The following is a 25,083-nucleotide window of genomic DNA, read 5'->3' as shown; positions in this document are numbered from 1 at the left end:
CATACAAAAAAACTGCTATTAAATCAACATACATTCAATTTTTGGGGGATTTTTTTCATCAATCAAACAACTTCAAAGTTGCTCAAAACTACCAGACATTCAATCATTTTCATGAGTTAAAACCCTTAAATTCCCGTTTAAGTGGAGGGCACAAGGGTTAAAACTCAGCTTCTTCAACGGTCTTCATTCTGATGTTAGTTTTATGATGATGTACTTTAATGTAGGCCATCATAGCTAAAGTAGGCAGTGCTGGGACCCCCCCCCCCCCCCCCCCCCTCAGTTTAAGCTCAAGCTTCATTAATCATTTCCCACTGAATCCAACACGTCATGAAAAAGCTTGATTAGCCATGACAAGGGCCAGAGAACTAACCACCGAGCAGTGGTGTAGTGTTAACAGAGGTCTGAATAGAGATCTTTGTTGGTCATATAAGGCCTGGCAGGCTCCCGTGCTCTCAGCGCATCATTGGCAGGCTGGCCACATCACTGCTTAAAATCCGTTAAAAACCTCGGGGACAAGCGCGCAAAAAGAGGGACCTTAGCTCGTCGACATGATAGCATCTCCCCGTTTGTTCAGCCTAGTTTTCCATTGACAGTCACAGTGGGTGAGAGTGTAAACACAATCTGGATGCATGTAAATTTTAAACACAAGTCTCTTTGTTATAGTCCAATAAAATTGTCTCCACTTTTGTAGAGTCTTTTTGAAAATCATTTTACATAATGACACAGAGGAACATCATTGTTTGAAGTGTTGTGAATGTCCAATTTTTGAGAAGAGCTCATCTGTTTCCCTCTTTTAAAGAAATCTCCTCTCTTATTTTCTTCACGGTTTCTCAGGCTGGCGCAGGATGCCCCAGACAGATGCTCCAGTCACTTTGATGCAGTGGCCCAGATTCGAGGGGAGGCTTTCTTTTTCAAAGGTACAGTGGCACAGACAGACAAAGAGCGAGAGAGAGAGAGAGAGAGAGAGAGAAAGAGAGAGAGGGAGAGAGAGAACTACAGAAGCATGTGGGCAAAAAATAAAAAGGAAATTAGCTAAACGAGTGGAAGAGAGAGAAAATAATTAAGAAGAGGGGAGGCGTGTAGATGTAGCCAACTGAGCCAGTTAAACTCTACTAACAGACTGCAGTCCACAAATTACATCAGGCTTTCATGCTCGCCCCCTCTGGAGAAATCACCCCCAAACTTCATTCTGAGAACAAGAAGCAGACTCACTTACCCTCACTTGTGTGTGTCACACTGAGACTTTTTGATTAATTCAACCTCATGTGTGATTTTGACACTGGCATTGACCTTTTTATTGACTGACTTTGAGCACAAACAAAACCTAATTGGTCTTGTCCAGAACTTATTAGACTTGTAGAAATGGCATACTTAAGTATATCGTCCAAACATTGACCAAAAGTCATACTTCAGTATGTCGTCCAAAATTTGACAAAAAAGTCATTCTTTAGTATGTCTTCCAAAATGTGTCGAAAAAGTCATAGGTTAGTATGTCGTCCAAAGTAACCCAAAAAAGCCATAGTACAGTATGTCGTCCAAAATAACCCAAAAAAGGCATAGTATAGTATGTCGTCTAAAATAACCCAAAAAAAGTCATAGTATAGTATGTCGTCCAAAATCAGTCAAAAAGTCATAGTATAGTATGTCGTCCAAAATAATCCAAAAAAGTCATAGTATAGTATGTCGTCTGAAATCAGTCAAAAAAGTCATAGTATTTGTATGTCGTCCAAAATAACCCAAAAAAGTCATAGTATAGTATGTCGTCCAAAATCAGTCAAAAAAGTCATAGTATAGTATGTCGTCCAAAATCAGTCAAAAAAGTCATAGTAAAGTATGTCGTCCAAAATCATTCGAAAAAGTCATAGTATAGTATGTCGTCCAAAATCAGTCCAAAAAGTCATAGTATAGTATGTCGTCCAAAATCAGTCAAAAAAGTCATAGTATAGTATGTCGTCTGAAATCAGTCAAAAAAGTCATAGTATAGTATGTCGTACAAAATCAGTCAAAAAAGTCATAGTATAGTATGTCGTACAAAATCAGTCAAAAAAGTCATAGTATAGTATGTCGTCCAAAATCAGTCAAAAAAGTCATAGTATAGTATGTCGTCCAAAATCATTCGAAAAAGTCATAGTATAGTATGTCGTCCAAAATCAGTCCAAAAAGTCATAGTATAGTATGTCGTCCAAAATCGGTCAAAAAAGTCATAGTATAGTATGTCGTCTGAAATCAGTCAAAAAAGTCATAGTATAGTATGTCGTACAAAATCAGTCAAAAAAGTCATAGTATAGTATGTCGTCCAAAATCAGTCCAAAAAGTCATAGTATAGTATGTCGTCCAAAATCATTCGAAAAAGTCATAGTATAGTATGTCGTCCAAAATCAGTCAAAAAAGTCATAGTATAGTATGTCGTCCAAAATCAGTCAAAAAAGTCATAGTATAGTATGTCGTCCAAAATCAGTCAAAAAAGTCATAGTATAGTATGTCGTCCAAAATCAGTAAAAAAAGTCATAGTATAGTATGTCGTCTGAAATCAGTCAAAAAAGTCATAGTATAGTATGTCGTCTGAAATCAGTCAAAAAAGTCATAGTATAGTATGTCGTCCAAAATCAGGCAAAAAGTCATAGTATAGTATGTCGTCCAAAATAACCCAAAAAAGTCATAGTATAGTATGTCGTCTAAAATAACCCAAAAAAAGTCATAGTATAGTATGTCGTCCAAAATCGGTCAAAAAGTCATAGTATATAGTATGTCGTCCAAAATAACCGAAAAAAGTTATAGTATAGTATGTCGTCCAAAATCAGTCAAAAAAGTCATAGTATAGTATGTCGTCCAAAATCAGTCTAAAAAGTCATAGTATAGTATGTCGTCTGAAATCATTCAAAGAAGTCATAGCATAGTATGTCGTACAAAATCAGTCAAAAAAGTCATAGTATAGTATGTCGTCCAAAATCAGTCCAAAAAGTCATAGTATAGTATGTCGTCCAAAATCATTCCAAAAAGTCATAGTATAGTATGTCGTCCAAAATCAGTCCAAAAAGTCATAGTATAGTATGTCGTCCAAAATCAGTCAAAAAAGTCATAGTATAGTATGTCGTCTGAAATCAGTCAAAAAAGTCATAGTATAGTATGTCGTCCAAAATCAGTCAAAAAGTCATAGTATAGTATGTCGTCCAAAATAACCCAAAAAAGTCATAGTATAGTATGTCGTCTGAAATCAGTCGAAAAAGTCATAGTATTGTATGTCGTCCAAAATCAGTCAAAAAAGTCATAGTATAGTATGTCGTCCAAAATAACCCAAAAAAGTCATAGTATAGTATGTCGTCCAAAATCATTCGAAAAAGTCATAGTATAGTATGTCGTCCAAAATCAGTCCAAAAAGTCATAGTATAGTATGTCGTCCAAAATCAGTCAAAAAAGTCATAGTATAGTATGTCGTCCAAAATCAGTCAAAAAAGTCATAGTATAGTATGTCGTCCAAAATCAGTCAAAAAAGTCATAGTATAGTATGTCGTCCAAAATCATTCGAAAAAGTCATAGTATAGTATGTCGTCCAAAATCAGTCCAAAAAGTCATAGTATAGTATGTCGTCCAAAATCAGTCAAAAAAGTCATAGTATAGTATGTCGTCCAAAATCAGTCAAAAAAGTCATAATAATAGTATGTCGTCCGAAATCAGTCCAAAAAGTCATAGTATAGTATGTCGTCTGAAATCAGTCAAAAAAGTCATAGTATTGTATTTCGTCCAAAATAACCCAAAAAAGTTATAGTATAGTATGTCGTCCAAAATAACCCAAAAAAGTCATAGTATAGTATGTCGTCCAAAATAACCCAAAAAAGTCATAGTATAGTATGTCGTCTAAAATAACCCAAAAAAAGTCATAGTATAGTATGTCGTCCAAAATCGGTCAAAAAGTCATAGTATATAGTATGTCGTCCAAAATAACCGAAAAAAGTTATAGTATAGTATGTCGTCCAAAATCAGTCAAAAAAGTCATAGTATAGTATGTCGTCCAAAATCTGTCAAAAAAGTCATAGTATAGTATGTCGTCCAAAATCAGTCAAAAAAGTCATAGTATAGTATGTCGTCTGAAATCAGTCAAAAAAGTCATAGTATAGTATGTCGTACAAAATCAGTCAAAAAAGTCATAGTATAGTATGTCGTACAAAATCAGTCAAAAAAGTCATAGTATAGTATGTCGTCCAAAATCAGTCAAAAAAGTCATAGTATAGTATGTCGTCCAAAATCATTCGAAAAAGTCATAGTATAGTATGTCGTCCAAAATCATTCGAAAAAGTCATAGTATAGTATGTCGTCCAAAATCTGTCAAAAAAGTCATAGTATAGTATGTCGTCCAAAATCAGTCCAAAAAGTCATAGTATAGTATGTCGTCCAAAATCAGTCAAAAAAGTCATAGTATAGTATGTCGTCTGAAATCAGTCAAAAAAGTCATAGTACCGAAAAAAGTTAAAGTTTAGTATGTCGTCCAAAATCAGTCAAAAAAGTCATAGTATAGTATGTCGTCCAAAATCAGTCAAAAAAGTCATAGTATAGTATGTCGTCCAAAATCAGTCAAAAAAGTCATAGTACAGTATGTCGTCTGAAATCATTCAAAAAAGTCATAGTATAGTATGTCGTACAAAATCAGTCAAAAAAGTCATAGTATAGTATGTCGTCCAAAATCATTCGAAAAAGTCATAGTATAGTATGTCGTCCAAAATCATTCGAAAAAGTCATAGTATAGTATGTCGTCTGAAATCAGTCAAAAAAGTCATAGTATTGTATTTCGTCTAAAATAACCCAAAAAAGTCTTGGTATAGTATGTCGTCCAAAATCAGTCAAAAAAGTCATAGTATAGTATCTCGTCCAAAATCATTCGAAAAAGTCATAGTATTGTATGTCGTCCAAAATCATTCGAAAAAGTCATAGTATAGTATGTCGTCCAAAATCAGTCAAAAAAGTCATAGTATAGTATGCCGTCCAAAATCATTCGAAAAAGTCATAGTATAGTATGTCGTCCAAAATCTTTCGAAAAAGTCATAGTGTAGTATGTCGTACAAAATCAGTCAAAAAAGTCATAGTATAGTATGTCGTCCAAAATCAGTCAAAAAAGTCATAGTATAGTATGTCGTCCAAAATCAGTCAAAAAAGTCATAGTATAGTATGTCGTCCAAAATCATTCGTATGTCGTCCAAAATCATTCGAAAAAGTCATAGTATAGTATGTCGTACAAAATTTGGCCAAAAAGTCACAGGTTAGTATGTCGTACAATATTTGACCAAAAAGTCACAGGTTAGTATGTCGTCCAAAATTTGACAAAAAAGTCATAGGTTAGAATGTTGTCCAAAATTTGGCAAACAGTCAGAGTTTTATAAGTCTTCCATTATCACCCATAACAGTGATGATTTCTGATGGGAGTGAGTTTTGAACCAGCTCTTCTGAGAGAAACTGATTCAAAGGTCTGACCCTTAAACCACTCAGCCATACTCTAAGTGTTAAAGGAGGTTGCCTGCCATATAAACAACATAATACCCACTAATATACATAGCATAGTATGTCGTCTAAAATAACCCAAAAAAAGTCATAGTATAGTATGTCGCCCAAAATCACTCAAAAAGTCATAGTATATAGTATGTCGTCCAAAATAACCGAAAAAAGTTATAGTATAGTATGTCGTCCAAAATCAGTCAAAAAAGTCATAGTATAGTATGTCGTCCAAAATCAGTCAAAAAAGTCATAGTATAGTATGTCGTCCAAAATCAGTCAAAAAAGTCATAGTATAGTATGTCGTCTGAAATCAGTCAAAAAAGTCATAGTATAGTATGTCGTACAAAATCAGTCAAAAAAGTCATAGTATAGTATGTCGTCCAAAATCAGTCAAAAAAGTCATAGTATAGTATGTCGTCCAAAATCATTCGAAAAAGTCATAGTATAGTATGTCGTCCAAAATCAGTCCAAAAAGTCATAGTATAGTATGTCGTCCAAAATCGGTCAAAAAAGTCATAGTATAGTATGTCGTCTGAAATCAGTCAAAAAAGTCATAGTATAGTATGTCGTACAAAATCAGTCAAAAAAGTCATAGTATAGTATGTCGTCCAAAATCAGTCAAAAAAGTCATAGTATAGTATGTCGTCCAAAATCATTCGAAAAAGTCATAGTATAGTATGTCGTCCAAAATCAGTCCAAAAAGTCATAGTATAGTATGTCGTCCAAAATCAGTCAAAAAAGTCATAGTATAGTATGTCGTCCAAAATCAGTCAAAAAAGTCATAGTATAGTAAGTCGTCTGAAATCAGTCAAAAAAGTCATAGTACCGAAAAAAGTTATAGTATAGTATGTCGTCCAAAATCAGTCAAAAAAGTCATAGTATAGTATGTCGTCCAAAATCAGTCAAAAAAGTCATAGTACAGTATGTCGTCTGAAATCATTCAAAAAAGTCATAGTATAGTATGTCGTACAAAATCAGTCAAAAAAGTCATAGTATAGTATGTCGTCCAAAATCAGTCCAAAAAGTCATAGTATAGTATGTCGTCCAAAATCATTCGAAAAAGTCATAGTATAGTATGTCGTCCAAAATCAGTCCAAAAAGTCATAGTATAGTATGTCGTCCAAAATCAGTCAAAAAAGTCATAGTATAGTATGTCGTCTGAAATCAGTCAAAAAAGTCATAGTATTGTATTTCGTCTAAAATAACCCAAAAAAGTCTTGGTATAGTATGTCGTCCAAAATCAGTCAAAAAAGTCATAGTATAGTATCTCGTCCAAAATCATTCGAAAAAGTCATAGTATTGTATGTCGTCCAAAATCATTCGAAAAAGTCATAGTATAGTATGTCGTCCAAAATCAGTCAAAAAAGTCATAGTATAGTATGTCGTCCAAAATCTTTTGAAAAAGTCATAGTGTAGTATGTCGTACAAAATCAGTCAAAAAAGTCATAGTATAGTATGTCGTCCAAAATCAGTCAAAAAAGTCATAGTATAGTATGTCGTCCAAAATCATTCGTATGTCGTCCAAAATCATTCGAAAAAGTCATAGTATAGTATGTCGTACAAAATTTGGCCAAAAAGTCACAGGTTAGTATGTCGTACAATATTTGACCAAAAAGTCACAGGTTAGTATGTCGTCCAAAATTTGACAAAAAAGTCATAGGTTAGAATGTTGTCCAAAATTTGGCAAACAGTCAGAGTTTTATAAGTCTTCCATTATCACCCATAACAGTGATGATTTCTGATGGGAGTGAGTTTTGAACCAGCTCTTCTGAGAGAAACTGATTCAAAAGGTCTGACCCTTAAACCACTCAGCCATACTCTAAGTGTTAAAGGAGGTTGCCTGCCATATAAACAACATAATACCCACTAATATACATAGCATAGTATGTCGTCTAAAATAACCCAAAAAAAGTCATAGTATAGTATGTCGTCCAAAATCGCTCAAAAAGTCATAGAATATAGTATGTCGTCCAAAATAACCGAAAAAAGTTATAGTATAGTATGTCGTCCAAAATCAGTCAAAAAAGTCATAGTATAGTATGTCGTCCAAAATCAGTCCAAAAGTCATAGTATAGTATGTCGTCCAAAATCGGTCAAAAAAGTCATAGTATAGTATGTCGTCTGAAATCAGTCAAAAAAGTCATAGTATAGTATGTCGTACAAAATCAGTCAAAAAAGTCATAGTATAGTATGTCGTCCAAAATCAGTCAAAAAAGTCATAGTATAGTATGTCGTCCAAAATCATTCGAAAAAGTCATAGTATAGTATGTCGTCCAAAATCAGTCCAAAAAGTCATAGTATAGTATGTCGTCCAAAATCAGTCAAAAAAGTCATAGTATAGTATGTCGTCTGAAATCAGTCAAAAAAGTCATAGTATAGTATGTCGTCTGAAATCAGTCAAAAAAGTCATAGTATAGTATGTCGTCCAAAATCAGGCAAAAAGTCATAGTATAGTATGTCGTCCAAAATAACCCAAAAAAGTCATAGTATAGTATGTCGTCTAAAATAACCCAAAAAAAGTCATAGTATAGTATGTCGTCCAAAATCGGTCAAAAAGTCATAGTATTGTATGTCGTCCAAAATCAGTCAAAAAAGTCATAGTATAGTATGTCGTCCAAAATCAGTCAAAAAAGTCATAGTATAGTATGTCGTCTGAAATCAGTCAAAAAAGTCATAGTATAGTATGTCGTCTGAAATCAGTCAAAAAAGTCATAGTATAGTATGTCGTACAAAATCAGTCAAAAAAGTCATAGTATAGTATGTCGTCCAAAATCAGTCAAAAAAGTCATAGTATAGTATGTCGTCCAAAATCATTCGAAAAAGTCATAGTATAGTATGTCGTCCAAAATCAGTCAAAAAAGTCATAGTATAGTATGTCGTCCAAAATCAGTCAAAAAAGTCATAGTATAGTATGTCGTCCAAAATCAGTCAAAAAAGTCATAGTATAGTATGTCGTCCGAAATCAGTCAAAAAAGTCATAGTATAGTATGTCGTCTGAAATCAGTCAAAAAAGTCATAGTATAGTATGTCGTCCAAAATCAGGCAAAAAGTCATAGTATAGTATGTCGTCCAAAATAACCCAAAAAAGTCATAGTATAGTATGTCGTCCAAAATCGGTCAAAAAGTCATAGTATATAGTATGTCGTCCAAAATAACCGAAAAAAGTTATAGTATAGTATGTCGTCCAAAATCAGTCAAAAAAGTCATAGTATAGTATGTCGTCCAAAATCAGTCAAAAAAGTCATAGTATAGTTTGTCGTCTGAAATCAGTCAAAAAAGTCATAGTATAGTATGTCGTACAAAATCAGTCAAAAAAGTCATAGTATAGTATGTCGTCCAAAATCAGTCCAAAAAGTCATAGTATAGTATGTCGTCCAAAATCATTCGAAAAAGTCATAGTATAGTATGTCGTCCAAAATCAGTCCAAAAAGTCATAGTATAGTATGTCGTCCAAAATCAGTCAAAAAAGTCATAGTATAGTATGTCGTCTGAAATCAGTCAAAAAAGTCATAGTATTGTATTTCGTCCAAAATAACCCAAAAAAGTTATAGTATAGTATGTCGTCCAAAATAACCCAAAAAAGTCATAGTATAGTATGTCGTCTAAAATAACCCAAAAAAAGTCATAGTATAGTATGTCGTCCAAAATCAGTCAAAAAGTCATAGTATAGTATGTCGTCCAAAATAACCCAAAAAAGTCATAGTATAGTATGTCGTCTGAAATCAGTCAAAAAAGTCATAGTATTGTATGTCGTCCAAAATCAGTCAAAAAAGTCATAGTATAGTATGTCGTCCAAAATCAGTCATAAAAGCCATACTATAGTATGTCGTCCAAAATAACCCAAAAAAGTCATAGTATAGTATGTCGTCTAAAATAACCCAAAAAAGTCTTAGTATAGAATGTCGTCCAAAATCAGTCAAAAAAGTCATAGTATAGTATGTCGTACAAAATCAGTCAAAAAAGTCATAGTATAGTATGTCGTCCAAAATCAGTCAAAAAAGTCATAGTATAGTAAAGTCAAAAAACTCATAGTATTGTATGTCGTCCAAAATCATTCGAAAAAGTCATAGTATAGTATGTCGTCCAAAATCAGTCAGAAAAGTCATAGTATAGTATGCGGTCCAAAATCAGTCAAAAAAGCCATACTATAGTATGTCGTCCAAAATAACCCAAAAAAGTCATAGTATAGTATGTCGTCTAAAATAACCCAAAAAAGTCTTGGTATAGTATGTCGTCCAAAATCAGTCAAAAAAGTCATAGTATAGTATCTCGTCCAAAATCATTCGAAAAAGTCATAGTATTGTATGTCGTCCAAAATCATTCGAAAAAGTCATAGTATAGTATGTCGTCCAAAATCAGTCAAAAAAGTCATAGTATAGTATGCCGTCCAAAATCATTCGAAAAAGTCATAGTATAGTATGTCGTCCAAAATCTTTTGAAAAAGTCATAGTGTAGTATGTCGTACAAAATCAGTCAAAAAAGTCATAGTATAGTATGTCGTCCAAAATCAGTCAAAAAAGTCATAGTATAGTATGTCGTCCAAAATCATTCGTATGTCGTCCAAAATCATTCGAAAAAGTCATAGTATAGTATGTCGTACAAAATTTGGCCAAAAAGTCACAGGTTAGTATGTCGTACAATATTTGACCAAAAAGTCACAGGTTAGTATGTCGTCCAAAATTTGACAAAAAAGTCATAGGTTAGAATGTTGTCCAAAATTTGGCAAACAGTCAGAGTTTTATAAGTCTTCCATTATCACCCATAACAGTGATGATTTCTGATGGGAGTGAGTTTTGAACCAGCTCTTCTGAGAGAAACTGATTCAAAGGTCTGACCCTTAAACCAATCAGCCAAACTCTAAGTGTTAAAGGAGGTTGCCTGCCATATAAACAACATAATACCCACTAATATACATAGCATAGTATGTCGTCTAAAATAACCCAAAAAAAGTCATAGCATAGTATGTCGTCCAAAATCAGTCAAAAAAGTCATAGTATTGTATGTTGTCCAAAATCAGTCAAAAAAGTCATAGTATAGTATGTCGTCCAAAATAACCCAAAAAAGTCATAGTATAGTATGTCGTCCAAAATCAGTCAAAAAAGTCATAGTATAGTATGTCGTCAAAAATCAGTCAAAAAAGTCATAGTATAGTATGTCGTCCAAAATCATTCAAAAAAGTCATAGTATAGTATGTCGTACAAAATCATTCGAAAAAGTCATAGTATAGTATGTCGTCTAAAATAACCCAAAAAAGTCATAGTATAGTATGTCTTCCAAAATCAGTCAAAAAAGTCATAGTATAGTATGCTGTCCAAAATCAGTCAAAAAAGTCATAGTATAGTATGTCGTCCAAAATCATTCGAAAAAGTCATAGTATAGTATGCTGTCCAAAATCAGTCAAAAAAGTCATAGTATAGTATGTCGTCCAAAATCAGTCAAAAAAGTCATAGTATAGTATGTCGTCTGAAATCAGTCAAAAAAGTCATAGTATAGTATGTCGTACAAAATCAGTCAAAAAAGTCATAGTCGTACAAAATCATTCGAAAAAGTCATAGTATAGTTTGTTGTGCAAAATCATTCAAAAAAGTCATAGTATAGTATGTCGTCCAAAATTAGTCAAAAAAGTCATAGTATAGTATGTCGTCCAAAATCAGTCAAAAAAGTCATAGTATAGTATGTCGTCTGAAATCAGTCAAAGAAGTCATAGCATTGTATGTCGTCCAAAATCATTCGAAAAAGTCATAGTATAGTATGTCGTACAAAATCAGTCAAAAAAGTCATAGTATAGTATGTCGTACAAAATCAGTCAAAAAAGTCATAGTCGTACAAAATCATTCGAAAAAGTCATAGTATAGTTTGTTGTGCATAATCATTCAAATAACTCAGAGTATAGTATGTCGTCCAAAATCAGTCAAAAAAATCATAGTTTAGTATGTCGCCCAAAATTTGAGAAAATATTCATAGGTTAGTATGTCGTGCAAAATGTGACTTTGTTGTGAGTTTCCTGTCAGTGTATTCATTGAAAAAAAAAAAAGTTAAACCTGTTTTTTCTCCTCAGGAAAGTATTTCTGGCGACTCACTCGAGAGAAGCACCTGGTGTCTCTGCGTCCTGCACAGATCCATCGCTTCTGGAGGGGCCTCCCAACAAATCTGGACAGTGTGGACGCCGTGTACGAGAGACCCGGAGACCATAAAATTGTCTTTTTTAAAGGTACCGAACCAGTTATTGCCTTCTTTATGTCACTATTAGACATAAACATCTCAAGTGGTTGACCATGTTTATCTCTAGATTGAAGGACCAATTTTCTGTGTCGGCCCTCTTCAGGTCTCAAGTACTGGGTATTTAAAGACAATATCGCTGAAGAGGGATACCCGCGGCCAATCAGTGACTTCGGCCTCCCCTCAGAGGGCATAGATGCAGCCTTCGTTTGGCTGCACAACGACAAAACGTACTTCTTCAAGGACAACCACTACTGGCGCTATGACGACCACCTGAGGCGCATGGACCTGGGCTACCCTAAGGACAGCACGCTTTGGAAGGGGCTGCCTACGCAAATAGATGATGTCATGAGGTGGTCTGATGGTGAGTGTGGCTTTTAATGCAACAGCTATCTCTTCCTTTTAATAATAAAATATAATTATATTCCTCGTCCTCATCCAATTTTTTACACGTCCAGTAAACGCTTTGCACTTCAAAATGTTTCCTCGCCTCCCACTGAGGCCACAAGTTGAATCCGGGTGTGTGTTTTTGTTGACGTAGCTATCATACGCAGATTAAAGTCACATTTGCATTCGTTTTTTTTCTCTACATACATATATATACAAATATTTCTTTTATCTCTATCTGTCATTTTGACGCTGTATCTTCATCGTGGCACAGTCAGAGCCCTGCAGCCAACCCAGTGTAATCACAGAGCGTCAAGGTCACAACGCCTGCTTCCATCACAGCCTCACAGTCATCAGATCTTAATAAGATGCCGTGCGTTTGATGAAAATTGCACAGGCCTCTCTTTTCTGTCTGCATCTCTGCGTGCGTATGTGTGCGTATTAGGCTCTGGGTGATGGCTAGATTTAAAAAATATGTTTTGAAAAAAATAACTGTCCTGAAATTGGAGATGAGGCTCAGTGGGAGCCAGGATGTCCTTAATCCACCCCCCCTTCCTCTGCAGCAAGTGAATACAAGGAAGCTGTAACCCTGTCAGGTGTTTAGTGGTCTGTGTTGTGTCTTCTCAGCTTGTACACTCCAAGCTCTTTGATGTGTGTATGCATGTGTGTGCGTTCACCACAGAGCCTGTAAGGGCTAACTTGGAAACCTCCATGCACACATAGGAAGAACACTGGGAACCTGGGAACTGGAGCCACATCAAAGTCTCGTCTCACTTTGTTTCACCGGCTCAGGGTAAACCGGTATAAAACTGAACCTACAGTCCTCTTTTGGTGCCGCTAATCAACTGAGGGACGGACACACAAGAACTAGTTCAGGATTCTTCAGTTTTTCCAGCTCGTAGGCTTCATTCTTCCCTAGACTACAGTCTCTAGTGTCAGCAGACGTAGAGCTCTATTTTTACCTGTGCATATTAAACAAAGGTCAAATCTGAGTCTGGGAAACGGTATTTTCCTGATGGAAGTAAGAAGACAACTTTAACAGAAAACAGTGCTGAGTGGTTCTTTTTCTTTTGCCCCGCCCCCCCTGCAGAGCCAGTAATGAACACTGTCTACGCACCAATTTATTCTCAGCTCATGATTTTTGCACTTCATTCGAAAATGTCACAGCAAATTTGAAAGTTTCCCGGGTTCACGACTGCAGAGAGTTTTCATGTTCTTCCCGCGTGTTTGTGGGTTTTCTCCCACAGTCGTAGGTGTGAGTGTGAGAACGGATGATCTCTGTTCCTGTGATGGAGTATTTTCACCTTTCGCCCTCAGTCAGCTGGGATTGTCTCCTGGGGGGATAAAGCAGTAGTCTACTATCCGTAACATTCACTGCGGTTTCTGGGTCAGTGATGTTGGAGTATCTTTGTTGTCTCGCTGCGTGCTGCACGTCACATTTCCTTCAAGATAATAATGAAGTTGGAGTTACATTCATATGGGAAGAAAAATCCATTCTTATCTGAATTTCAAATGTTTTTTTTTTTTTTTTTGTCTCATCCTTGAGCTTCTGTGAAATGATATGGACTCTGCCTGCAACTCACTGGGGTGAAATGTAACAGGATGTTGAACGATGAAATGGAATTTGAATAAAAAAACAAGGAAATTATTCTCTCTGCGTCTCAAACAGTTGGGGTAAAAGTAACAACAGTGTGAAAGAGCAAAACAGAAACACTTTCCACTCTGGATCACTGGTTCACGAAATTAAGCCCATTGATGTTTTATGTCTTCTCTGCTTGGTTTATATTTCAGATGAGCACTGAGATGATGCAGTTTCCTTGTGTGAACACTAAGTGCTCACATACATGCACACAGCTATTTCAATCTTAACCAGCTCCTCAAAAATGAGGTTCGGCCTCATAAGAACCAGATTTGGATCTCAGTTAGGATTACTGGTCCTGACAGAGTCAGTTAGTGCGTTTACATGCATGATAAAGATCAGAAGACAATCATTTGGAAATCACAAGTTAGTCTGACTAAAATTGGACTAACATACCCGGATAATGCGTGTATACTCTTAGTCGGACTGGAGTCACACCAGAATGTCCTCCCCAGTCTTTGACCTGGAAGTAGAAGGAGACAACGTATAAACTGCAGTACTGTCTTTCTTCAAACAACACAGCAAACACAAGATTTTATTAACATGGACAGCGGGTACAAAACATTTTGTTTGTTCTTTTGTGACGTAAAGGTCAACAGGAAAAAGTATTCAATATGCACAAGCTTATAGAGACATACAGCGCCACCTAGGAAGGCGGAGTCAGACGTACATGGCCAATAAATCGATTTTCTCCTCTGCACGTATACTCAAGTTGTCTTAGTCAGACTATGGCTTTAGCTCGATTAAACTGTGCATGTAAACATACTGAGTGCTTTTGTCAGAAAAGGTTCTAAAGAGGTAACAAAAAAACACACATGCACTGATAAAAACTTTCTCTCTCCTCGTGAAGGCTCGTCCTATTTCTTCAAGGGGAGGGAGTACTGGCGAGTGCCGGGCAGTGGCATGGAGGTGGAGGCAGGATACCCCCGCCTCATCGCTAAGGACTGGCTCCTGTGCACCGAGATGCAGTCAGACTCTCCCGACATGGAGACCAAAAACACGGAGACGAGAGTCAACGTGCACCATCACCCGGACCACGCGGAGAACGGCTACGAGGTGTGCTCCTGCACCTCTGACTCTGCGTCACCTTTAGGCGCCCGCCCGTCGCCGTCTCCCGTGTGGCTGCTGCCGCCGCTCTGGACGCTCTCGCTGGCCCTCCGCTCTGAACTGCTATGATACCAAAGCATGGACATGGAGTTCCTGCGCTGACTGGCAGAGGAGCCAGTGGACACACAGCCAAACCAACAACTGGAATATTTTTGTTTGGATTTTTAACATTTGGTATCTTTTTTTTTTTTGCTCTTATTTATTTGACATGTCATTTGATGGGCGAGTTGCCCCCGAGGCATCAACCTTTTCACAAGGCTCTAGAGTTTTTAATTATTATTATTATTATTATGATAATTATTATTCTATGGTCAAACTGCTTCATCCCTGCAAGGAAAAAGGGTATTGATTATTTATCCTCACGTGAAAGGCATCCTGAGTGCACAGACCCACTGTTGCCGACTCATGAGGCAGGACTATTTCACCAAAACTGGCACAGAGTTTAAGATTGAAACCAGATTATGTCAATCAACAATTGAAGTGAATGGAAATATGTTGGTGCTTTGTTCCACAGTGGAATAAAACATTTCTTGATACTTAAAGGAGCTATATGTAAGACATGTAACTATCTAATCTAATCTAAAAAAAATAAGAAAATCCAAATAATTTGACAACCCTTATACTAATAGTATTTTTCATTACTGCAGGATTTGCACCACAGAGAATTTAGATTAATTTGTTTTTGCTGTAAATTGATAAAATGACCTTTTAATTCGCCCCACAATCCACACACACATATGCAGTTCAAAATTAAAAGATTGTGACTGTGAATATCTCGACTTTCTTGGCTCTGATTCCTGCAGACAGTGTGAGGACATATTCGAGGATAAGTAGGTGGATTTTTCTTCCGCTAGACTCTGCATTTTCATGGTTTTTATTATTTTCACCTCTGGGTCAGAGGCATCCACACTCTCTTATTTCCGTTGTATTTTTGTGTCAAGTTCAGATTAAAATGATATCCATGTTGATTTTAAATGGCTTTGATCAGGTTATAGGGTTTATAGAGCCTTTTTTTGTGACTGTTGAACAATTCCTTCACACACACACACACACCCAAAAATTCCCTCTATGAAGACCTGGAGAATTTTATTCTTGCTGTAAAGATATATTTACCTATAGACTGATATATTTGAGTTGAAGGGTTCTGCCGTTGTCGCATAACCAGGTGAACTGTGTATATTTTAAGCTGTGTTTTCTAATGTAAAATATTTTTGTAAAAAAAAACAATAAAAGAATCGAGACAACTTTATCAGCCGAGTGTGGTCACATGAATTCATACTGAGACACGTTATTTAAGTTCTTTAAGGTCAATTTTAAATGAACATATTTATTTTTTTATGTTGAAACAAATACTTTTATAATGAAATTCTGTGAACTATCGACACAAACATTGTGATTCCAATTATTTTAAGCTCATATCGCTCAGCCTCCAACTGAATATTTGCTCCCCCCCCCCCCCCCCCAAAAAAAAAAGTTGGGTCATTTGAGACTTGCTGTAAGGCATTTGAAGAAGCATTTTGAGAGAAACAAAGAATATAAACAACACTCACTACAACAGACAATTAGGTATGAAAAAAATAAATATATTGTGTTAAAAAGGTACTAGGTACATTTTGATTCCATTACTTTTAGTGACTTTATATCATTTTGTATCTCATAGTCAAAGCACAGGTATGGTTATGGGTGTCTTTATGGATGAAGGATTTGGCTAAAATAAGCAAAACATTTATCATTAGGTCCAATTTTGTCTTACACCAAAAATAATATTGTCATTTATAGTTGGGGGGTTTTCTATTTAACCGTTCCATAAAAGTTTGCTTTTACAAAGAAATTGACTCGAAAAACAAATCTTAAACTCACCAGTTACAGCCGTGTCAAGACAAAACATAGGTAACAACATCCGGGATGTGATGCCGAAACTCCGCCCATGAGAGACATTTGTGATGGAACCAGGAAACTGAGCCAAAAGAAGAACTCAAAAATCATGTTAAACCAGTAAAAGACCAATCATTTACACAATTAATCAAGTTAATTACCTTTGAGGTTACATTTTATTTTCTTCAGTCCATTGTATTCCTTCTCAAATTTATGATTTTCTGGACCATGCATGGGTTCTAAGCTCATAACTGGCAGGAAAATGTCTTTCATAGACATTTGTATTCTCACATCCTCTGGACAATTTCAGGAGGACGTCTGTGCTTCGCCACAGGTCTTAAAGCAGCTTTAGATTACTGTGTGTCTGTGTGGGCTCGAGTGTGCAATTATTTATTGTCACTGAAGAGAAGGCTGTGTTTGAAGACAAATGAATGTGATGTGACAGCTTGCAGACACCAACTGGGAGATGTTCTGTGTCTCTGTGATGTTCATAAAAACAGTTTTGACTTGTAGTGGCTGCTGGTGTTCACTGGGAATACAAAACACATCGTGTCAATCACACTCCACCACACACAAGTGTGTGTGTGTGTGTGTGTCTTTAGTTCTGAAGACATTTCCGAGCTACTTATCCAAATCTTAAATCTGACATTGGAAATTAGCTTGGATTATGTGAATTTTTGTCACATTGTCTCATTTGTTATCCCATGCATTTGTGGTTTGCAAGAAGCGCTTCAATAGCAGAACATGCAGCAAACAGCTGTTATCCATCAGTGACAAATACAAATACATTGTACACTAACTAAATATTTATTTCCTCACTCTCACGTTTCAAGGCTACAATTCAGAATTCTGAGATTAAAGTTATAATTCTGAATTTTTTGGCAAAATTCACGTGCCATTAAAGACAAAAAAAAGAATTCCGAGATTTAGATTCAAGTCAGAATTTGGATTAGTTTTTTCTCCAAATTCTGTGATTAACCAATTCTGATTTTTTTCTAGCTTTTTATTTTTTATATATTTTGTTTACAAAAACAAAACAAAAAATCACATGTGGCACTAATCCTTTTCTGTACAAAGCAGAGACGGTTACGCATATGACAACATTAAAAGACGATCACAATTAAACAGTTCAATAGAAACACAGATTTTGATGGATTTAAACAGTGTTGGGAACGTTTTAATATTGTTGCCATATTAAACATTAGTTTAGTCATTTTTAGATATTTTAATGCAGAAATGTTACATATTGCATCTTTAACTTTTCCATACAAAGCAGAGGGTTAAGTGTATGATGTCGTTAAAAGACAAAAAATAAATGAGTCAGAATTCTGAGATTAAAGTCAAAATCCTGAGATTAAGATTTAAATTTAAATGAAAGACTTTTGACCTTTTTTTCTGCACATTTTAGCTAATATTTAAACTGTAATCAACAATCTTTAAAAACAATTTGAATGTAGAAATGTTACATATTGTATCTTTAACCTAAACTGTAATGTATGTAAATGTAAAATTAGTCTCGTCCACTGACATTAATGGAAATAATTCACTAACTCTAATAAAACCGATTCTAAAATCAATAATATACGCCAAACCTGTCAAGCCTTCAGACACACGCATGGCTTTTACACATTCATATAATATCCCCAGCAACCTCATTTTTTAAAGGGTAAAATCAAGTTTAAAAGTTACTTTTTGTAAAGTCACTTACTTGCTGTTTGTGCCAACAGCAGCAGTTTCCCCTCCACTTGACACACTCGAGCAGTAATTAATGAATTATGTAGAGTGTGGTTCCTGAAGAGAGCACCTGAACTCATGGGCGAATGCAGCACGGATAGGTCATTATTGTAGCTGTGGTGAGATGTTATTAACCAGGTCGATTAGAGGACCTTAAATTTGTGACAGTGGATGTTTAGAAATAGAGGAAACACAGATAAAAGCTCACCGCTGAGGCATCATAATCATCAACCATGGAGCTTCCTCTGGTGTCGACACATGGCGCTGTCACAGCGTGAGCCTCCAGATGGGCCAATACATTAAAGACTGCGGGGAACTGCTTGCAAAGTTGGGAATTTACAGGATGAGAGAACGAGCATACAGAGCGGTAAACATGTGGACACAGAGGCAGAGTGCTTATATGAGACAGATACACCAAGTTAGAAGAAGACAGTTAGGCCAAAAGAGAAAAGAAGAGGCGACAGCCACAGAACAAAAACACCACAATGACAAACAGCTGAAAAAAATTAAATGTCACCTCAAGAGAGACAGAGGCAAAGATAAGAAAGCAATTTAGCGACTTGTCTTTAATCCACAGATGAGATAGGAAACAGTTTCCAGATGCAGTAACAGTTCAAAGTATCATCAGACAATTCTGTTTGTTACAGATGGACCTTATTTTGTTTGCCAATCATCTCTTAAATTTCAGTTTCACATACGTCGTACATTATCATAAGACGCTAGTTCCCAAACTTGTCAGCCTCTAACCTTTAAAATAACGAGGTCAGAGACTCAGGACCTTCCAGAGGTCTTTAAACACATCGTACTGTTTACTGTGTCGCTGTAAATCGATCTGCTGCAACTGATGCTGTCAATCAATCTGTCATTATCACCTCAGGGGTTGTGTAGGAATAGAACCTCAACAGCTGATGACACGTTTTTTTTTTTTGTTTTTTTTACTTTAAACCAGGAGTCTCAAACTCACCAGTGAGCATCTAGTCTGGACAGTAGGAGGCCGGGCAAGTGAAAACAAAAAAGTATTTTTATGGGGGGAAAGCATCTGTTCGGTAAGGGTGAGCAATGTGAGCTTAAATGTATATCTTGATTCTTCCATCATGATATAGCAATGTCAATTTGTTTGACAATATTTCCCACAATTTCAAAATAAAAGCATTTGTGTTGATATGGAAGGCTAAATAGTTTACAATATAATTGTCTTTAGGATTTTTAAAGAAACATAAAAAAATAACTCCATTATGACTTGATATTAAATGGTGGGCCACATGAAATCAATCGGAGGGCCGCATTTGGACCATGGGCCATGAGTTTGAAACCTATGCTTTAAATGCAACAGCTTTCTTTCCAAGCAATATTATATTTCTGATTATTTTACATTTTATTTGAGTTCCAGAAATCATCTCAGGATCTCTACTCTTGTCTTAAGTCCCCCATGGAGGTTCCAACCCATAGTTTGGGACCCACTTCAAAGTCCAGCATTTAATTGAATCAGTATATAAATATTATAACATATAAGTTATTCTGTGTACCAATGTCTTCTTCTTCTTCTTCTAGTATTATCCTGGGCAGGACTGGAAGAGGCGCACATACAGAGCACTGTGGTCATTATGGACTCACTTCATCCAATAAATAAATCGATTCCCAGCTAGTTCTTGTATACTAGGACAAGGAGAATGCTCCAATTAAGAGGCAGTTTGATGACGTTGGAAGACAGTGTAGGGCTATATATACACATATATATGTGGATTAGTGTACAGAAACATCTGATGGTCACAGGATGAAGATGGAGGATGCCTGCAAAGGTGGTTGAGAACGCCAGGGCTAAGATCCTATGGGACTTCCAGATCCAGACAGACAAACTGTTGGTGGCTAATCAAGCAGACATAGTGGTTGTCGATAAGCAGCAGGAGAGGGCAGTGGTGATAGATGTGGCAATCTCAAGTGACAGCAACATCAAGAAGAAGGAACACGAGAAGCTTGGTCCTAGTGGTGATAGAAACACTAGGCGCTGTAAGCCGCCCCAAACTGTGCGAGTGACTCCAACAGATTCCAGGAACGACATCTGAGATCCAGAAAAAAGCAGTTCTAAGAACAGCCAAGATACTGTGCAGAACTTCAGGCCTCTGGTAGGTAGGTAGGTAGGTAGGTAGGTAGGTAGGGAGGGAAGGAGAGAGGGAGGTAGACGAGTTTGCCTCAGACAGCTCTGTGTAATGATGCTTCAGTTCCACAAGGACATGCCCATTTCTGTATGTTTGGTTTTGGAAAACTGGGAAGAGGAGGTCATAGTAGAAAAGAACAGCTGTTGTGACTGTCCATTTCTGCATTTGTCCTGTCCTCATGCACACCTCAGACAAGGGCCTGGGGCAAAGACCCCCAGAAGCTGGCACAGGTGCAGAATACACAACACAGACTTCTCACTGCCTAATAGGATACAAGCAGTTGAGCCATAGGTAGCTGTTTCCATGGGTGGCACAACAAAACCCTTAATAATGTCTAATCATATGAAACTGCCAGACTGTAGGGGAAAAGAGGAAAATGCAAATGATGGAAAATTATGTTTGCTTGGATTGAGATTTATTCCACATGCATATGAATTCTGCACTCTGAAAGTGACACCCAAAAGTGCCGCATTCACATTATTTCCTCAGTCAGTCTGAAGTGAACTGCAAATTTAGAAAATGTAAATATTCCCCGCTGGAGAACCTTCCTGCAAAATTCATTATGTGCTGTGAGGTGGATGTGGTAGGATGACTTTGTAAGGAGATGCTGTGGATGAGCATTGATTTCTAGGCTTTTATCAGAATTTACAGCCACTAAATGACTCGACTTATTAAAATGAAAACAGTTTTAATTGCCCACTGCAGCCAAGTTTTAAAATCACTGCTCTGAACTTCATCTGTGTGCCTGTGTGGGTTTCCTTCAGTAGCTGCACGTTTCTCTTACAATCCAAACACGGGACACTTCATAAAGTAGCAGGAGGCTTAAAGGTTTGATTTGTTGTGTGTTGTAACAAGGTCTTTGAGTTACGGATGCCTTTCTATCTCTTCCTATTTCAAACCAGTGTGGTCATTCTCCTCTGAGCTCTGCCATCAACAAGACATTTTCTCTCAGAGAACTGCAGCTAATTTAGTTTCATTTGTATGTAAACGTCCCATTAGATCAGCAGTTTCTGAAATAATGTTTGATTAAAAATTTGCATTAACAAGCAGTTGAACAGGTGTACCTAATAAAGTGGCTGGAGAGAGGAAGTATTCACAAACAACTGAAATCCAGTTTCTTACATCTCCTTGTATGTGTACAATTATGAAGTACAGTTATAGTCAATGTGAATTTACATTTCAATCAATACAATCAACCAATCAGCTAAATGTTTAACAAAAGTAACACAAGTGATCTGTTTACATTATTCAATGAGTTCAATCTAAATTTCTAAAGAACTGCTTCTATTCACACCTATCAGGTTGAGTTCTGCTGCCCTCTGCTGGTGATGGAATGAATACAAGCCCATCACATTAGTAGTCACTGATCTTGGATTCTCACTAAAAACACAGAATTGTAAGAAATTAATACAAATGTTAGAACACGTCACATAATAATGAATCGTTTAAAAAGGGGGGAGGTGAAAGTTTAAGATTGAGATAAGAGTGAAAGGAGATAGAAAGATTAAAGTATTAGAAATGCAAAAGAAGTAATAAGTTAACGTACATATAAGTTAAATAGAAAATTGGGATTAGTTTTGCTAAGGGTAAAGGGTATATTAGAATCAACTGGAGTAAAAAAAAATATAAATAGCATCTTCAAGTCAAAAAAAGATGTTTTTCTAAATTTATAAACGACAACAGTACCTGGCAACAAAACCTCCACACCTTCGCCACCTCCTTACCGGAAGTTTACGTAGCCTTACATCAAGCTAGCGTGAACAACAGACATTCGCTACTTCCGGGGTGTTACGGCGACAGTTGTCTGATACGGAGATTAAACTTCCGGTACGGACGTACGGAGTTGCCATGTTGCTGCTGTGAAGTACTTCACTTAAAAACTACTTTTTACATTATTAATTAGATTATTAATCAGTAATACGTCCAGTCACCAAATACTGGAACATGTAAATGGCTGCCTTGACTTTCTTGATTTATTATTAAAGTGATTATTGGTCAGTGGTTTATTAATCTGCTACAGAGAAGCTCTATACAGTACGTTTTTTGTCATCGTTTTACCCTTTTAAAGGTTAAAAGCCTTCCAGCAGTTCTTTAGGATGAGTAAAGTGAAAGCAGCAGCGGGCAGAAGAAACATGTGCAGGAGTGTCAGCTCTGATCTCCTCAGGGGTTTGTTCACAGGCTCTGACTAAAGTCTGTCCGCCGAAAACTTCTGAGACAAACTAATCTCCTCGTACAGCTCCAAACTCTGCATGTCCTCGTTTTATTATTTCCCTTCTTCTCAGATGAATAAATGTCCTTTCACTCTCCGCCTACCTTCTAATCTTTTGCTGCCTCTTCCACTCTCAAGAAGGTTCCTTCTTCTTTCCCTTGTGCAAGCCCCGGAGATTTTTCTTCATAGCTTTTCCCTTTTCAATCCCCCTTCTCTTTGTCTTACCTTGCCTGACAGTGGGAAAATAACATTATGTGTTGCTTATTTGATCAGTCGTTGTGTGTCATGAGTCCACGATTGTGGGCTACATTTGTATTTTTTGAAGTTTGTGAAGATTGGACAAAGGAAAAACTCTCCCAACCGCTCAGTCAGATCACAGAGGTACATCTCTGCTCTTGTGCGACTGGGTCATGCACTGCATCTTCCAGCTGCAGCTAAGGAAACTCATTTAAACTGTTAAAACCACAGTGTTTCCTGTGTGATAAGATATTTTTACCTCAGCAGCACTGACTCAAAACAAATGAAATGCAGGAGAAATGCTGTTGCTGGTTGTAGTAGCAGTAGCATTTGCAGTTGTATCATTGATCTGCAGTTTAGATTCAATTAATTACCATAAACGTTTAATGTAAAAATGTTGACCACACATTTTCACACTCCCACTTCAGCACCGCCCACCCCTCTGATAAAACACCATCTGCAGAAGCAGACGTGAGACATATCTTCTCTTCTCGAGCTCGACTCCGTAGCGAGAGCTGCAGAGGTGACACTGCCGCAGGTGGAAACTGAATTCCATGCAGTTGATTTAAGCAGAGAGAGAAAAGTTTCAACATGCCCGCAGATCAGGCGGAAATGCCTTGCAGAGACACTCTTTTAAGAGCACTGTAAAAACCCAGAGAGGTTATCTTCTCTGATACAGTATGAGAGTGCATCCTCAGACACAACTTTCATAATGTAAACGAACGTGCATTCGATATCCTGTCACAGCAAGCCTATAACTTGCACAATGTCCTTTTAAAAATACAGATGCTTTTGTGGTTAGGGGTGGTCACAAGTGAGATTTGTGCTTTAAAACAACATAAGAAAACCAAATCTGTAGGCAGTGAAGGGCTGAGTATCAAACTCAGTTGCCTGTGGTATTGAACCTTTTCTAAATCATGTCATATTGCAAATGTGTTGTCATTCCTTTTCAGATTTTGGTGAGGTAAGCGATACAGTATTGCTTACTGGCTCATACAAATACAGTATTTTCTATTCCCTGTGTGTCTGCGTTGTGTTCTGAGAGGCTAGCACTTGAATGAATGAATGAATTTATGTCGGAAATCTTTTAGATTAAAGTTAAAAGGTTTTAAGTAAAATTGGTACCAAAAAAAGTTTGGTCCAGGTGTTGATCATGAAAACTTTAATCAATACCCAGCCCCTGCTAAGAGAATTTGAATAGTCACATAAAACATAGTTACATCTATGTCTTTTAGGTAGTATTTTTCTATTTTTTTTTTTTCATCTGATGTACAGCAGATTGTTTTAAAGTGCTTTATCAATAAAGTTGGATTGGATTGGATATACACATCAATTACAGGTATAGAAAGTCACTCCAGGTGAGTTGAATCGTCCCTGCTGCTCAAGTAACTGTGTTTTTAGTCTATAGTATATTGTATTTTTTTAAATTAGCTTTTTTTTTTAGGTAGAAACTTCGCACAGAATAAAACTGCCTGGGCTGTAAACATCAAATGTCCCTCCCATCAGTCTTTCATGCAAACAGGCTGCTAACTACTGGCTCCATCAGAGAGCTTTTCAACCTCCTTCCAGGCCACTTAAGGTAGCATGAAGGGGTGGAGGCAGGGCCAAATGGCCTCGTAGGATTAGAAGCACTGCTCACCATTGTCAAGGCCAGACCAAACTGCAGTCACCAGCTTGTTCTCAATACACAAACCACAGCAGCCAGGAAGGGACCTGTTTGTCTGCAGCTCCATCCTCCCCCCCACAGGCACTTTGATATTCTGCTCACTGTCCTTCAACTTGGACTGCAACAGGAGATGGGGAGTCTTTTATGCACTTCAGGCCCAAGTAAGGCACCATCTACAGCAACACTTTGTGCCTCTAAAGGGTTTGATCTCTGGCATTTGATGGACGTCGTCTTCTCTCTCACTTCCTCTTGTCTGCAGCTCTCTCCTAAAAGACAAGAGATTCATTTTGTTATGCTTCAGTGTTGCATCTTTGATTTATTACGACTCAATAAAATAACTAGTAGTTAAATTTAAGAAAAAACTCTGTTG

At 36.8% G+C, this 25,083-nt stretch overlaps 1 protein-coding gene across 1 annotated transcript in view; it reads left to right on the top strand.

The window, feature by feature from the left end:
* The window catches only part of LOC131446779 (matrix metalloproteinase-17-like), a 72,615-nt gene extending 56,530 nt beyond the window's left edge, over positions 1–16,085 (top strand). The window contains exons 7-10 of the mRNA XM_058618222.1: positions 835–917; positions 11,543–11,695; positions 11,810–12,067; positions 14,580–16,085. Coding sequence (XP_058474205.1) covers positions 835–917; positions 11,543–11,695; positions 11,810–12,067; positions 14,580–14,905 — 820 coding nt within the window. The 3' untranslated portion in view covers positions 14,906–16,085. The remainder of the gene's footprint in view (positions 1–834; positions 918–11,542; positions 11,696–11,809; positions 12,068–14,579) is intronic.
* The last annotated feature ends 8,998 nt before the right edge of the window (positions 16,086–25,083 follow it).

This window comes from Solea solea, chromosome 19, assembly GCF_958295425.1.
Source record: "Solea solea chromosome 19, fSolSol10.1, whole genome shotgun sequence".
Classification (NCBI taxonomy): Eukaryota; Metazoa; Chordata; class Actinopteri; order Pleuronectiformes; family Soleidae; genus Solea; species Solea solea.
This window is presented reverse-complemented; position numbering and strand designations above follow the sequence as displayed.